Source organism: Trachurus japonicus, chromosome 3, assembly GCF_045865225.1.
Source record: "Trachurus japonicus isolate A0001 chromosome 3, Traja_1.0".
NCBI lineage: Eukaryota > Metazoa > Chordata > Actinopteri > Carangiformes > Carangidae > Trachurus > Trachurus japonicus.
Genome location: NC_140909.1, coordinates 30,507,260 through 30,520,102, shown reverse-complemented (window position 1 = coordinate 30,520,102; position 12,843 = coordinate 30,507,260). Strand labels below are relative to the sequence as shown.

General features: G+C 44.1%; 1 protein-coding gene across 2 annotated transcripts; it reads right to left on the bottom strand.

Annotated features, from left to right (window-relative positions):
* Positions 1-7,804: 7,804 nt before the first annotated feature.
* Positions 7,805-10,479, bottom strand: LOC146990146 (G2/mitotic-specific cyclin-B2-like). 2 transcript variants are annotated; one of them, XM_085769607.1, is made up of 8 exons: positions 10,352-10,479; positions 10,109-10,219; positions 9,318-9,614; positions 9,090-9,248; positions 8,726-8,962; positions 8,375-8,515; positions 8,171-8,281; positions 7,805-8,092 (listed from the first exon to the last, which is right to left on the bottom strand). In XM_085769607.1, exons 1-8 carry the CDS (start codon positions 10,376-10,378, stop codon positions 7,982-7,984), a joined length of 1,194 nt encoding a protein of 397 aa, XP_085625733.1. In that variant the 5' UTR covers positions 10,379-10,479; the 3' UTR covers positions 7,805-7,981. The 2 variants fall into 2 exon arrangements, with proteins under 2 accessions (XP_085625733.1, XP_085625740.1); XM_085769614.1 differs by having other exon boundaries at positions 10,109-10,216; positions 10,352-10,393.
* Positions 10,480-12,843: the final 2,364 nt, after the last annotated feature.

The window sequence follows — 12,843 nt, the reverse complement described above, 5'->3', positions numbered from 1 at the left end:
TTTAGGAAACATGCTTTCCTAAAGCGGGACAGGTGGTTTTTCCTAATGTGGGACAGGGCTTTTCCAGGTAAAACTAATAGGTTGAACAATAACAATGGTTGTTTACATGGCTTTATTGTTATAATGCATTGTTTTGAATATTTTACAACAAAAGAAAATTATATGTATTAACTCATTGAGTGCCAGACCTTTTATAAAATGGTCAGTGCCAGGTGCCAGCGTTTTGGGGCATTTTGAGTAATATGTCAAGACCCAGAGAGTATTTTGTACTATGACTCTGAAAACACCAAACAGCTCAAAGGAAAGAGGAGACTCTCTATATAACTAGGGAAAAAAAACATTTGTTTGTACCTTGTTCCATTCTTGATTTATCTTAAGTTGAATAGAGCCTGGTTGCACCAAAAAGACCACTTTTTTCTAGAAAGCTGAGAAAAATGCATTTTTGTGAAAGAGAGTCTCTCAAGAAAAATAGTGATTTATCCGTTTTAATTTTGGCTTCAAAAATATGTAAGACATCTGAAAATTTCATTTCACATGTTTCCCCCTCCCCCCTCCCAAAAAAAAAAAAAAAGACTAAACAAAAAACAAAACAACAACAACAACAACAACTAAAATACAACAAGTAGGCCAGAGCGATAGATATAACAGAGTGGCGACACTCCCATAGGACTCCGTTGTAAAAAATGGCGGGCCGACTTCCGGGTTATGGAGCCCTCAATAGTTCCAAACATTCCTCCCGCGGCGCTGGACCACGTCTGTTTCTATGGCTGCACAGCAAGAAACTACTGAGCTATGTTGACGAAATACCGACCAATTTTAAGTTATAAAGTGGTAATAATCTTTCCCAAGTACAGTAACCATGTTGACTTAACAAAATAAAAATTATTAGACCGATCGGTTCATTGAAAAACATTTATTTATTTACGTAACTGTGGTGATTTCAGTCTGTAGCCCAGAAGCAGCCCTGCTCACTTTTCATTCAAACAAACTAATGCCACTGCCACAGTTGTTAAATTTCATCAATGAGACCAACATTAATCTCTTCAAAATAATTTAACAAGCCAGCGGTAAACCTCTAAAAGCATGCGGATACGTTACTTGGCTCGTTTTCTCCGACGGGAGGACGGACGGTCGGCCCCGGCAGATCAGCTCAGTAGAGCGGCTGCTGCTGCGACAGCCGCTGCCCCTGGTCCCCGGTCGGGGCTCACACAGACTCTGCACTTCTCCCAGAACAAACATCGGTGCAAGTTACAAACGTTATGAACTGACCACAGACTCCGGATTAAACGGTGACTTTCTTGCATGAAAAAAATATTAAAACTGTGACGTGTTGACAGCGCTAAAGCCAGGTTTTGGCAGCTTTACTGCTGTGGCTCGGTTGCCGCAAAATGGCGATATCGATGCTAATTTCTGTTAGCCCGTCTATGAGGTTTTGCATTATACGTTAGCATTAAGCTAGCGGGCTTTATATTTAGGTGATACTGGCTGTGTGTGTGTGTTTTGAACGTTGTTTCAAACTGTGTGGATTTGATTGAACATCTTTTATGCTTAAATATATATATTCCCGCTTAATATATGGCTTTACTCCTCTTCTTATGCCATTTTTACTGTAGGGCAGGCTAATCTTCACTTTAGAGTGACAAATAAAACCTTGAAGCAAGAAGATTTTGCCTTTTGTTTGAAAACTGACATTGATGTACATACAGTAATTCAGTAACAGTTGTAAATATACCTTTGTACGGTTTATTTTTTAATATTTACCGTCCAAAAGCAAGCTCAGTGCTGTCTGTCCCATAGCAGAACATGACAGCGGCAGCCTCGTTTGGAACTATTGGGAGCTACATGAACCACGTGACCGCGCTGGCGGCGACATCAAAGGCTGTCGCCACTCTGTTATATCTATCGCTCTGAAGTAGGCTGAAGTAGGCTACGAGCAGTTGCTGCCTCTCCTACGCCCCCCTCCCCCTCCACTCCCTCTCCTCTCCCCCCTCCTTCTCCTCCTGCTGCATCGTCTCTGTAGGGAGGGAGACGTCGTGGCGTCTTCAGCCACTTTGCTGGACGCGGCCGCGGCAGCGACGCACCGCGCTGATCTCTCGATTCGTCGTCACGTCGGTTAGACGGCAACTGGTGAAACTGACTCCGCGATCCGCCTCCGCTTCGGCATTTTGGTGCTGATCATCTAGATGAGTTTACCTTTCCTGCCTCCTCCGATCACTTCATGCTGGAGCTATGCTAATAGCACCGTAGCTAAGCTTTCCTCCAGCTCCACGTTACACTTGTTCCAGGCTCTGCCCGTCGTTTTTCTCCAGAAATAGAAACTTTTTCCGACTTTTTTATCTCTGTACCGATCGCGCTCGTCTTCTCCTCCTTCTTCACTTCTTGCTCTGATCTACAGTCTTCTTCGTTCTACACATCCCAGAAGCCCCAAAATTACTCACAGTGTGCGCGAGAGCGTCCCCATTTACCAGCCGCAGAAAACTGCATTTCTGTACGTTCAGACCGAAAGCGTCGAGAGCGTCGCGGTGGCCGGAAGTCATTCATTTTCAATGAGAACCAGCGTCGAGGAGCGTTGAAGAGCGTCAAAGGCGTTGGCGTCGCGTTTTGGCGGCGAGAGCGTCAGGAGAAAGTTGAAATCTCCTGAACTTTATGCTAATGAGCGATGATGCGGAGCAGCGGCAACCAATCAGAGTGTAGATGTCGCAACCCCTTTAAATGGATGACCAACCACAACCGACGTCAACTTCTTTGACGCGCGTCAAAACGCCAGGGTGTTCACGCCTGGGATCCACTGGCGTCAATACGATTTCTTGCCAGACGCGACGCCTCTGAAAAAACGGACGCTTCGGTAGGCGGGAACACAGACCGGCGAGTTAACGGACAGTGGACAAACAGACCCCCGCCCCCCCGACCTGTTCTCTATCTCGCTCCCCATTGGACAGTGACCCTGCGTCGGACGCATTCATTTGCATAAAGTTGAGCTCCGGTCAACTTTTGGACGCGCCGCAACTGCTCGAACGGACGCGCCGCGTACCCAGAATGCTTTGCGGGCGCGTCATTAACGGTTCGACGCGTCCCATAGAAATGAACAGGCAGCCGCGTCGCGGCGGACGAAACGAACGCCAGTGGATCCCAGGCGTCAGACCACCAGCGTCGCGGAAAAGCGTCAAGAGCGTCTTTTGACGCTTTTGGTCTGAACGACCCATTTGACGTCCATGGACGTCAATGGCACTCACGCCTGGGATCCACTGGCGTTCGTTTCGTCCGCCGCGACGCGGCTGCCTGTTCATTTCTATGGGATGCGTCGAACCGTTAATGACGCGCCCGCAAAGCATTCTGGGTACGCGGCGCGTCCGTTCGAGCAGTTGCGGCGCGTCCAAAAGTTGACCGGAGCTCAACTTTATGCAAATGAATGCGTCCGACGCAGGGTCACTGTCCAATGGGGAGCGAGATAGAGAACAGCTCGGGGGGCGGGGGTCTGTTTGTCCACTGTCCGTTAACTCGCCGGTCTGTGTTCCCGCCTACCGAAGCGTCCGTTTTTTTGGAGGCGTCGCGTCCGGCAAGAAATCGCATTGACGCCAGTGGATCCTAGGCGTCAAGCGTTGGATTTTGATTGACGTCCATAGACGTCAATGGCACTCAATGAGTTAACTGGAAGTGGTCATAATACTGTTAAAGGAGTAAATGGCTCTGAATTTTTTTCTTTCTTGTCTCTAAATCTTGTCTTTTTTGATAATGTTCATGAAAAATGTTGTGTTTAGAAGTAATCAAAGGATAGCACATTACTGATTAATTAAATGGAATGTATTTCAGATCACAGTGGCAAAAAAGAGTAAGGCAATGAGACAAAATCAGGGAAAGAAAACATGGGAAAAGAAAGGAAAATAATCAAGCAAGAGAACTCAACCAGTGGAAAAAAGACAGGATGAGGGGAAACATTACTGAATATAGGGAGATCACTGAGGATGATGCTGTCCCACAATTGAAGTTGTTGACCAAGGCTGGGAATGACCCTAAGTCCACTCTCTAGCGCACGGTAAAAGGTCACATCCACCACACAATTGGTAGAAAACCATTAATACTATAGAAGACGAGGCAGAACTAGGACAATAAGTGATATTATTGAACACTGGTTTGCAATCTAGCATTTATCATGTATATTAAGATTACTTTTAAACAGACTTTTTAGTGTCCCACATTAGGAGCATGACTGTCCCACATTAGGGAACGGAAATTGCCGCAAAAAACTTTGCAATAAGAGTTGAAATATGTATGGTATTTCTTTTAGGAGTGTGATATCAGAATTTTCTCTTTGGATTCCATTAGATCACAACCTAAGGATTTCAGAATGGTACAGGATGTAGATTGAAAGTGTTTGCTTCATATCACAATATACACCAGAAGTCTAAATTGCAAAAAATGTCCCACATTAGGCGAATTCACCCTAAGTACAGTAACGAAGTATTTGTAGGCCTACTTCGTTACTTGCCACCTCTGTTAATACGGCCCAGCACTAACTTCAACAAATCCTTCGAGAGAAGCATGAGTCTCCTCTTGTTTTGCTTTTTTCCCCCTCTTGCTTGCGCCTGAGTCGTAGGTTCTTTTCGAAGCCATGATCACATCTTCACCTGCAGCTGCTTGACAAGTGCCTGCAGCGCATGCATCTGACCAGTGATTGGTCAGATCGACGCGTGACGGCGCCTGCGGTGTCAGATTACCAAAAAAAAGGTCTCTTCTCCCTCCTCTCCTGCCTCGCGCTGACAGCTGATCTAGTAACCCTACTGTCACATATTGAAGCAGAGCAGACCCCCTCCCTTCAGAAACTGGGCCCAGGGTAGTAGTCCAACATGATTACGGCCCCAAACACACCTCCAAGATGACCACTGCCTTGCTAAAGACACTGAGGGTAAAGGTGATGGACTGTCCAACATGTCTCCAGACCTAAACCCTACTGATCATCTGTGGGACATCCTCAAGGTGGAGGAGCGCAAGGTGTCTATCCTCCACCAGCTCTGTGACGTCATCATGGAGGAGTGGAAGAGGTTTCATTTTTTTTCCCAGCATGGCCATGCCAAGACCCGCCTTACTAGGCCTCTGATTGGCGTATCACGATGCCCTCTACTCTGCCGGTTGGGTTTAGGCATGAAGAAGGGAGTGGTTAAGGTTAGGGTAAGATGCTGGTAGGCTAGCCTTGCAGAGCCAATCAGCCAATCTGACGCCCACCCTCGAGCGTTTTTGACGCTTTGGAAGCTTTTGGTGTGAACGCACAGTCAGACAAGACAGCTCCCAAAACGGCAAATATTTTCAGCTGCTTTGGCCGCTTGTCACGTGACTGACGTCAAAGTTCGATCGCGCTGGTCATTGGGGAGCCGAAATACAAAAAAAAGAAAAAAAAGGCAACCAACGGACATCTCTATTCTGACAGGCTGCCGCCGGTTGCCGCTTAAAGGGATAGTTCACCCTAGAATGATATTTCGCTCATTATCTACTCACCCTCATGTTGACTAAGGGCTGGAAGAAGTTTCAGATTCCTCCGTGGCTTCTCTGAGTTACAGGGGGTCTCGGCATAGCAGTGCATGTCCATATAACGGTTGCAAAGGGACACCGGAGCTCTTCGTAAAAAAACACACACAAAAAAACATCCAAATACCTCCATGCTGCTCGTATGTAATGTCCGTCTTGTGCTGAAGCCCCAAATTGCGTAACTGTCCCGAAAAAAATTAAATAAGTCTATATTTTAAGCTTGTTTGTAGCGGAAGCTTCTCGAAGCTCCTCTTCCTGGTCCGTCCAAATCTCGCGTGATTTGCGCCGGCGTCAGCATGCGTCAGTGCGGTTACTGCGAATCACGCGAGATTTGGACGGACCAGGAAGAGGAGCTTCGAGAAGCTTCCGCTACAAACAAGCTTAAAATATAGACTTATTTAATTTTTTTCGGGACAATTACGCAATTTGGGGCTTCAGCACAAGACGGACATTACATACGAGCAGCATGGAGGTATTTGGATGTTTTTTTGTGTGTGTTTTTTTACGAAGAGCTCCGGTGTCCCTTTGCAACCGTTATATGGACATGCACTGCTATGCCGAGACCCCCTGTAACTCAGAGAAGCCACGGAGGAATCTGAAACTTCTTCCAGCCCTTAGTCAACATGAGGGTGAGTAGATAATGAGCGAAATATCATTCTAGGGTGAACTATCCCTTTAACCGCGTCATAGCTCATTACCCTAAAGTTAACCACGGCTCAACTTCTCGTCTGGTGACGCTTTGGAAGCGCGGCGACGCCTGTTGACGCTTTGGACGCTCGGTGTCGCCGGGCGCTCATTGAAAATGAATTGACTTCCGGCGTTTTTGACGCTTTGGAAGCTTTTGGTGTGAACGCGCAGTAAGGCGGGTCTTGGCGTGGCTATGCTGGGAAAAAAAATATTGCCTCCAGGAGCAACCTGTGAAGCTCTAGTGAACTCCATGTCCAAGACAGTTGAGGCAGTGCTGGAAAAAAAATGGTAGCCACACAAAAAAATGACACTTTGGGCACAATTTGGACATTTTCACTTAGGGGTGTACTCACTTGTGTTGCCAGCGCTTCAGACATTAATGGCTGTGTGTTGAGTTATTTCAGAAAGTGAAACTGATGGCAAAAGCATGGTGCAGAGCTCTAGCTCCAGAAGGGGGGGGCTGCTGCTAAATTTTGGAAGACCCTCATCTTAAATTAGCATAACATCCCATTACTAGAATCTTGAATATTATAATTGCAAAAAAAGAGATGCTTATTATGTGTATGTCAAAAATGCCTATAAAAAAAGTCATATTTTTTTAACCAATATTGGCCAAAATATAGCAATACAATTAAAAATTGCTTTTTTAATTGGTGTTTCATCCATTTCCCTAGATATAAAATCTTGAACATTGAAAATTATGCATATAAACTGTGCATTTTGACCATTATTGTGACCATATGCATGAATTGAGTATTTGAATGTTATAGCGCCTCCAGTGGTCACCAGCAAAAAGATGACAACACCCCTATTATTCCTCCTAGGGGTTCCTTCTAACAAAAAAATAAGGTTGCCAAACTTTACCCAGACATGTGAGCAAAAGTCTTAACGGAGGCTCTTTTCTAAATTTGCCCCTTGACTATTAGGACAGGGTGGCTCTGCATTATAAAGTCACTAACCACAGCAGTTGCAATAACTTAAAGATCTTAGCATAGACCACATAGCAGGTTCCTACAGAGAGAATCCTTCTGGATATAAACCCTGAAAGCTACACTGACCAGCCCTAATCTGTTATCCACAAAAGAAGTGTTGCTCATGTTACTGTACATTTACACCATCTTTAAAAACTTACCTGAACCATGTTCTACTTAACAGATTTGAGAGAAATGTTGAATTTGTAAACTCCATTTATTTGATAATCCTGATCTTGAACATTTACACATGAACTGCAAAATCTAGCACAGCAAAGATGAACCAGTGGTTTCTGATTAGTTTTACCCCCAGTTCAACTGCTTAATGATTTTATTTAAACCAAACTTGTGATTAGGTGTCAAAATGTCCATTGCAGCAAAAATGGAAACAAGGCACTCACTTGACATAATGAGGTAAAGTGATAGAGTACACAGCTCCAGATTTCTCAATCAAATCCAGACTTGGAAACGAGAAAAAAAAAAAAAAAAATCCCAGAAATGTGTCCAAAATGTTCTCCATCATGTAGCAGGGAGGTTTATAGTGCAATTTTTTCAGGCTCAAACCACAAAAAAAAAAAAAAAGTCAGGTGGAGCAGAATAATTTGTACCAGAAAGATTTGGCAAAATGTCACCAACATAAAAGCAAAAAGAATCAATGGCCAAAAATATGAACACACCATGATTTTGCTTAAAAATGATAAAAACATTTTATTACAGATTAAAAAAAGTTTCTCCACAGGTTGTGATCAGTTTAAAAATAAAGTGCAAGTGAAATGTCCACTGATGAAACATCCAAGTCGGCCTCAGGCGTCTTTGACCAGAGCAGCCGCCATGTTCTTGACGAGCGCTGACTTGAGCTGAGGGATGAGGCTGATCTTCATCAGCTTGCTGCTCGAGTACTTGTTCTTGATGGCCTGAACAGAAACACAGGTTTAACGTCACGGTCTGTGTGTGAGGAGACGGTCGACTCTGCTGTCTGACAGTAAACTCACCAAGAACTTTGTTCTCCCTTCGTTCACATTCACCACGTTTTTGGCGATGTGCTGCATGATGGGCTTCAGGTGGGCCTCGTCATACGTGGAGTAGTGCTGCTGTGTGGGAGACTGAGACAAGAAGGACAGAACCAGTCAGTTGGTTCCCAGCAGCTGAGACAGACACAATCAGAAACATTAAAGGTGAGTGGACGTCAGACTGACCCAGGACAGCCCTTCAAGCAGCAGCTGAGACAGACACAGAGCAGCAGCAGCCACCTCAGAGGGACGGTAGTGCACCATGTTGTAGTCCAAGAGGGTCAGCTCCATCAGGTACTTGGCCAGTGTGTGTCTCTCTACATCAGACTGACACAAACATCCACAACACACTGAGCACACTTCATTAACACCTGCAACCTTTATTCAACACTCGTGTTATCTTCCACAGTAGCTCTAAAACTGCAGGACACTAATCACACCCTACACTCACAGATTAATGTCCAGACAATTGATCACTAATGAAATTCTGAGTATAGTTCATTTCATTATTGGACCATGATCGAGTCAGAAACTTACATTGGCCACCTTTGACGCCCGCCTGAGGAAGTGCAGTGGGAGAGGACGTCCCAGCTGAAACTTGAGCGTCTCCAGAATCAGCTGTTCCATCTGCAGAATCTGAGACTTGGTGAAGGCGTTGTCTGTGATGTAGGCAAAGTCTCCGACCTCTGGAGCGTACATCTCCTCGTACTTACAGGCCACCAGCATGGACGTCACGCCAACAAGCTGCAGCTTCCTGCGAGACACTGGCTGAACCTGAAGGACGGCAGAAAGTATTGGTTTTATACAGACATTTATATTCTTGTCTAATTCAGTCTCACTCAGAGACTCACTGAATAATGATAATGAGTACAATTCTTGAGAGAGGCCGCAGCGGTCTCACCTGCAGGAAACGATCCAGGATGGCAACTGTGAGGTACAGAGTCTCGTGCAGCAGCTGGAACCTGGAGTGAACCTGGACCAGCCAGTCGACCAGAAGAGCTCGCATGCGTTCAGTGATCTCATAACCCTGCATGTAGTTGGCTCGTATGGACTGCTGCACCTGGAGACGCAACACGTCGTCAGACAACTCAAGAGGATGAGCAGTTGGGTTGTGTGGAGAATAACTCACCTCCAGGACGTGCAGGTACTTGTAGATCTCCTTCACGTACTGTGAGCACAGCTGCGGCAGATCGCCGTCCTGCTCGTCCACGTCGTGCACAGTGAGCAGCGTCTCAGAAAAAGCCTGGCACAGCTCCTCCTCCTCCTCCTTCATGGACACATCGGCCGGCTCCTCCGGCACCAAAGGGAGCGGGTCCACAGGTTCCTGGACCTGGACCTGTGGAGGAACCACCGCTGTGGGTTTGGCTTTCTGTGCACAAGACGGTTTGTCTGCTGCTTTGGCTGATGGTTTGACTGGTCCCCTCCTCTGAGCAAACAAGTCAGATTAAGGTACAATTAGAAATATTTGGAAAAGCAGCAACTTATATTAACAAGTGAGAGAAACTAAGATACTGCAGTTTTTCTTCATCTTCAGTGTAGGATTACAATGGTGAGGTCAGCTGCAGCTAAAGTGAGTAATAATGTGGCTTAAGATAAGGTCAGTGTAGTTTGGTCTGACTGACACACGTTTAGATAATTCACAACTGTGAGGCCAAACCTAATCAAAATACTGACATTAACTGTACTATATCGATTAGCTGACCAGTTGCTGACCAGACAGACATCTCATTCAGTAGTGAACACATGCTGTCAGTGCTGCATCAATGATGTCTGACCACTCATGTTGGGGGCGGGGGTTGTGGTCTGCTGGTTGTTGTTGGTGGCAGCAGTGGGGGAGAGCATAGGCATACATCACTATTGTCTATGGGGGAGAGGAGGTGGGCGTTGAGGTCTGGTCTGTGCTCCGCCATGTTGTTTTACCTTCGCGTTGACCGCCGCACCGGGAAAGTTGGTCACCTCCCCGAGAGCAGCTCTCCTCGGGCCCGGGACTGCAGCTTTCCCCCTCGCTGGGTTCACAACATGCGGCCGCTGCTGTAACAACAAACCGTCGAGATAATTAACGACACAGGTGAAACAGCGACGGTTGATAGAGCGGAGAGCACGAGGACGTGAACAGAGGAGCAGCGTCACCAACAAACAACGACATGAACTCAGGTCACTCACCGCAGCTCGGACTTCCACAGACGACATGTTGAACGGCGGCAGAACTGACGTCTGACCGTCACTGAGGGAACCACTCGCTGATTTAGCTCGAGAAACGACTGTTACAAAGCACTGACAAGATCCGTGAACACCGACGTGAGCAGAATCAGCAGATAACAACACGAAGACACGAGCAGCTTTCAAATAGCGCTCCGTGGAATCTGATTGGACAGAGCCTGAGTAGGACGCTCCTGATTGGCTGACGGCATCAGGTCTAAAATTAAAGGGCTAAACCAAACACAGAAAAACATTGCATTGTCTTACATTCTTAATTTTATTTTCATGATTTTAAAGTTATTCATCATTTTTATATTTATTGCATTTACTTAATTTACTTACTTAATTCCAATTGTTATGCTTTTGTTTGTTTTACTTTTACACTGAATTTATCTGTATGAATATGTGATCAGTCAGAAAATGACTGATGAAAAAAAGTTACAATATGAAACATATTCCTTATAGTCACATAAAAGTGAAATCAGCTGTATTTATGGAAGGTGTGACAGGTAGGCTACCTGCATCAGTATAAATCTACGTAATTTCGAAAGAACACAGTTTGTATTTAAGCAAAAATGTTATCTGGGCTCTGAGAGTCAACACAAGTGTTTACAAGGATGAGCAATTTTATTTCTTGAAAGGAAACCAGTCACACCTCTTGCCTCTTTATTAAAGCACTGTCCTGTCTGAGAGCGTTGCTGAAGCCACAGCAATACATGAGTATACAGTAGAAAAATACACAACCCTAATGGACGGCTGATAATAAAAAGCAAGTATTTCAAGAAGTTATGTTTTCCCAGTGTAATGAGATGACAGCTGTTTACAAAAACCCCACAAAGAGACCAAAATAATGAATTTATCCTATTAACAATTATTGTTTAATGTATTTAATTATACTATATAACTATACATTTTTTTGTACCATTTTTTATGTTAGTCAGAAAAAGGTAGAGAGAGGAACTAACACATCGTCTGTTTTGGTCTCTTTGTGGAATATGATAACAATAAGAAAAACTGTAATACTGGAGGCCTTATCCTTTAAAAGTGTACAAATCCAGTAAAGTTACCAGAGGTGTAAAAGTGAAATGAACCAGAAACACTGAAGATTGATGCAAATATGTAGAAAAGAAAATAACCTAAAATATTTTTGGTACAAATAATCTTGTCATACAGTGATTGGAAAGTGTCAGTGGCGTAAAGCAGAGACTTTCATGGAGGCTATACTCAATCACCAACACAAGTTACACATTTAGTCGTTTGGTGAAGGGACTCTGCACAACAACAGCCTTTATGCATCACACAGATCTTTCTTTTTGTTCACTGCAAATATCAGTTAATACATCTTTATTTATGTGACATAAAAATAGCCAAAGATGTTATCTGTTATCTGATTTCCACTAGATGATACTAACTTCAGTCAAATTTTATTTAAAAAATATTTTCTAATTCATTTATTTTTTAGAGAAAAAAAAAGAAAAGGACTGAAAAATTCTCCTCAACTGGCGACATGGTGGTAAAAAAACAAACAAAACAGTTGGTCCAATACTGACATCTAGAGCTGCAACCACTAGTCAATTATTGCAAACATTTTTGTAATTTTACCATTTTTAACTTTTACAGACCCATAATGGAGGAAATAAGAGGCAGATTTTAACTGATAATAAAAATAATTGTTAGTTGCAGCTCTAGTGTCTTCTGCTAAGTCTGAACTCTAAATATACAGAAAGACGACGGATTAGAGGAGAAACCAGCCTGGATTTAGGACATACAGGAGATTTAGGAGCAACAACAACCATCAAAACACTAAATGAGATGCTCCAAAGGAGGTTAAATCGAAAGCAACTGGACTTAGTTATTTGTCTAGGAAGACGATGATGAAGCCTCTTGGATGAGAGGTGAAACGTCTTCCTAGACAAATAACTAAGTCCAGTTGCTTTCGATTTAACCTCCTTTGGAATACTATGACCTGGGCAAATGAGAATATGCACCGACTAAATGAGATGGTGTTTGTTTTGGCTTTTAGAAGATCATCACTGCATCCGTCCAAGATCAAATACCTGGACGCCCCGAGGCTTTTATTTAACCCATCACCTGTCTGTACAACCTCTTCCATTTGTAAATGACAGTAAAAACCATGCAATAAAAATATGCTTTAATCCCTTAACTGACTGGCAGTGTTACAGAGTTTCTCTGGTATGGTCGTATCATTACAACCTCACTTCATTCATTTATTGCGTTGTTCTTTGCTGTTGTGAAGAGACAAAGTGACCCAAACAGGACAAGGAGGACACGTCATGTCTTCACATGTGGATCTGTCCAGATTGTCCTCCATGATGATTTTTGAAGAAATACAGACTTGGATTTGGCTGTGAAATGTCAAATTTTAACCGTTATTCTGAAAAAAAAAAAAAACAACCAAACTTGTTTTCTGCTCCAATACACATAACCAGGAGACG